The sequence below is a fragment of the Elephantulus edwardii genome, unplaced genomic scaffold (genome assembly GCF_000299155.1).
Source record: "Elephantulus edwardii isolate Elephantulus edwardi_28Jun2011 unplaced genomic scaffold, EleEdw1.0 scaffold00223, whole genome shotgun sequence".
In the NCBI taxonomy this organism is placed as follows: domain Eukaryota; kingdom Metazoa; phylum Chordata; class Mammalia; order Macroscelidea; family Macroscelididae; genus Elephantulus; species Elephantulus edwardii.
This window is the reverse complement of record NW_006399973.1, coordinates 2,948,175-2,951,151: the sequence shown is the minus strand read 5'-3', so window position 1 is coordinate 2,951,151 and position 2,977 is coordinate 2,948,175. Positions and strand designations below refer to the sequence as shown.

The 2,977-nt window shown below is 33.7% G+C and overlaps 1 protein-coding gene across 2 annotated transcripts in view; it reads left to right on the top strand.

Annotated features, from left to right (window-relative positions):
* The window catches only part of ADAM17 (ADAM metallopeptidase domain 17), a 74,263-nt gene that overhangs the window by 17,070 nt on the left and 54,216 nt on the right, over nt 1–2,977 (top strand). For both annotated transcript variants that reach the window (XM_006898203.1, XM_006898204.1), the window contains exons 3-4: nt 581–711; nt 1,708–1,796. In XM_006898203.1, the coding sequence (XP_006898265.1) occupies nt 581–711; nt 1,708–1,796 (220 nt within the window). The remainder of the gene's footprint in view (nt 1–580; nt 712–1,707; nt 1,797–2,977) is intronic.

Below are 2,977 nucleotides of genomic sequence, written 5' to 3'. Positions count from 1 at the left end.
CCTCAAACCTGTTCCTGAGATGATTCAGAAATTCAGGTGGGTTGAAATTAAAGTCATATTTTGGCTCCTGTGGATTTGGTTTAATTTTCCTCAGCTTCAGCTTGAACTTACATATGAGTAGTTGATGGTCTGTTCCACAATCAGCTCCTGGCCTAGTTTTCACAGCTGATATTGAGCTTTTCCAGCGGTTTTTTCCGCAGATGTAATTGATCTGATTCCTATGCATACCATCAGGTGAGATCCATGTGTATAAACCTGCGTTAAGCAACATTGCAACTCAGATACTTGGATGTGTGTGTTTCTTTCTCCTTCAGAGCCTGCTTTCTGGGAAGATGAATTTGTAAATTCTTTAATCTTTCTCTTGACATGCCAAGTTTTTACAACTAAGCAAATAATTTTACTATCATTTTAGTCTGTCTTTACCAAAAATGCCTTGTTCTAAATACCTAGTAAAGTAGTAGTTATAACTTGCAGAGTATTTTTACAAGTTTCTCTGACTTTTAAAGAAAGCTTAATTAATTGAAAATTAGGGTCAGATTTTATGTGTTTATAATAAAATATATGTATATTCTTTTTTTAGGCATTTTAAGCTGTACTTGACGTCAAGCACTGACCGGTTTTCACAAAATTTCAAAGTAGTTGTAGTGGATGGTAAAAAAGAAAGCGAGTATGCAGTAAAGTGGCAGGACTTCTTCAGTGGCCATGTGGTTGGTTAGTATGGATTTTGTTTATTCTTACGTATTTTTGTTAGATGTTCAGATTTAACTTGTTTTGTTTTGGGTGTTTTGGTTTTCTGTTTTATTTCTTCTTTTTAGAGGAGGAGCATGTGAGAAAGAAGGTGTTTCTAAGACATACTGTTATTTGTGTTGAACTATTTGGGAACAAAGAAAGAAGGGGAATGGATTTTAGCACACATGTCAAACTAGTTGGCTATTTTAATGATTATAGTTAATTTTCTTTCAAGTGATAAGTTGTTTTTGTCTCAGCCAATGGCTATAGACTTCCTTTATGAGATTTTTTTATAGAGAAGGTAAGACATAAAATAATTTATGATCTTTTTATGTTTATTTGAGAAAATATATCAAATAAGCAATTTTGGTTTTTACATTTGAACTTCTTTTGCAATAGAAAAAAGAATCTCCAAATAGTACAGTTGAAAATCCAATATATTCCAACTCATACTTTCTGCTTCCTCATAATTATTCCTTACTTCAAAAATAGGTACATGCTTACCTGGCAGGGGAGATAACTATGATCAGGAAGGTGATTTTTAGGACTGGCGAATCTTATCTTTTGCACTCCATATGTGCTGACTACTGTAGTTTCCCCAAATGTAGGAAACTTGACTGTATAATTTGTGGTGGTGGGGGACTATATTTGTGTTTTCCACCAATAAAAAGAAAACAAAAATAGGTACTGTTAAAAGTAGGTACAGTCTGTTTGATTTGTTCTGTAACTCGCTATATGGATAATGGTTGTAAAAAGGTCAAGGCAAAGAGATGGATTTCAAATTATTAGCATTGAGGCTCCTTCTTGGGAGGTGAGAATTGTTTATTTATGAGCCTTAGGTTCTTGGTTGCAGAGCTCTCTCAGTATTTAGAAAGTGGCCTCTCTAAAAGATTTGGTTGATTTTTCCTGACACTGATGCTTATCATATTATTCAATACAAATATTTTTTATAATGAAAATGAGTTTTTTCCTATTAAGGGGAGCCTGACTCCAGAGTTCTAGCCCATATAGGAGATGATGATGTTACAATAAGAATCAACACAGATGGAGCAGAATATAATATAGAGGTAAATGTGCAAATGGATTTTATTCCAATATGATATATTTATTATTTTTGAAAAGCCATTTTTCATTTGTTTTAAGATGATAAAAGTGAAAATTATTTATCCTTATTATATTTAAAGTTTTTTATGAGCACCAGGAAAGTAAATGATTTTAAAATATACTAGTGTTTTTTTTTTTAATTTTTTATTTTATTATTTTTGTGTGTGTATGTGTACAAATCAGATCTGACTGGTACAGGAGGAGATTGCTCCTCCTTCTCCAGCAGAGCATCTGGTGGATTCGAACCCTATACCTCTGGGGTTGCAGTGCAGCTTCTTGCCACTAGGCCATCAGAGCTCCCTAAAAATATACTAGATTTTATATGCTTTAAAAATATATAATAAAATGTACCTAGTATGTGTCATAGTTGAGAGACAATCACATGTCCCTGAAAAATGTGAAGATAAGTTGCAGACTTCTGGACCGTTCACTCTTAAGTACTTTCTATAGTATTATCTAGTAATCTGTGCTCACTTTGGTAGCACATATACTAAAATTGGAATGGTACAGAGAAGATTAACGTTGTCCCTGCACAAGGTTGACACACAACTATTATCTAGTAATCTATTGTCAGTTTAACCAAAAACAAATCTATTGCTCTAAAGTTAATTTTGACTTCCAGTGACCCTGTAGGACACAGAACTGTCTGTCATGACCTCCAAGCCTGTAAATTTTTTTTAATTTAATTTTTTAATTGATACTTTAAGAAAAGTTTACAGAAAACTTGTATTTCCATTCATTCTTTGTTGCATATTTTCCTCCCTGCCCCCTCCTAATTTGCTCTTCTTTTTAAAAAGATTGTTTCATTGTTGCACAGTTTCTTCCTTTCCCCTGCCCCCTAGTCCACTTTGCTACACTTCTTATTCTGGACTCTTGTCATTCAGATAATACCCAATCCTGTATTTCTTTTAGACAGTTCTTTCCCTCATCTGTTTCACTGCAGTGTTCATTATTTATGCTCTCTTTTCTTAGTTTTCCCCCAACCCCTTATGTCAGTCCTGTTTTATAACAGTGGCATTATACAGTTTTTGTTTTTTTGTGACTGAGATATTTCACTCAGCATAATGTCCTCCAGGGTTACCCATTTTGTATAGTATTTTATGAGTTCTAGCTTTTTAGTGTTGTGTTGTTGTTGTTATGTGCC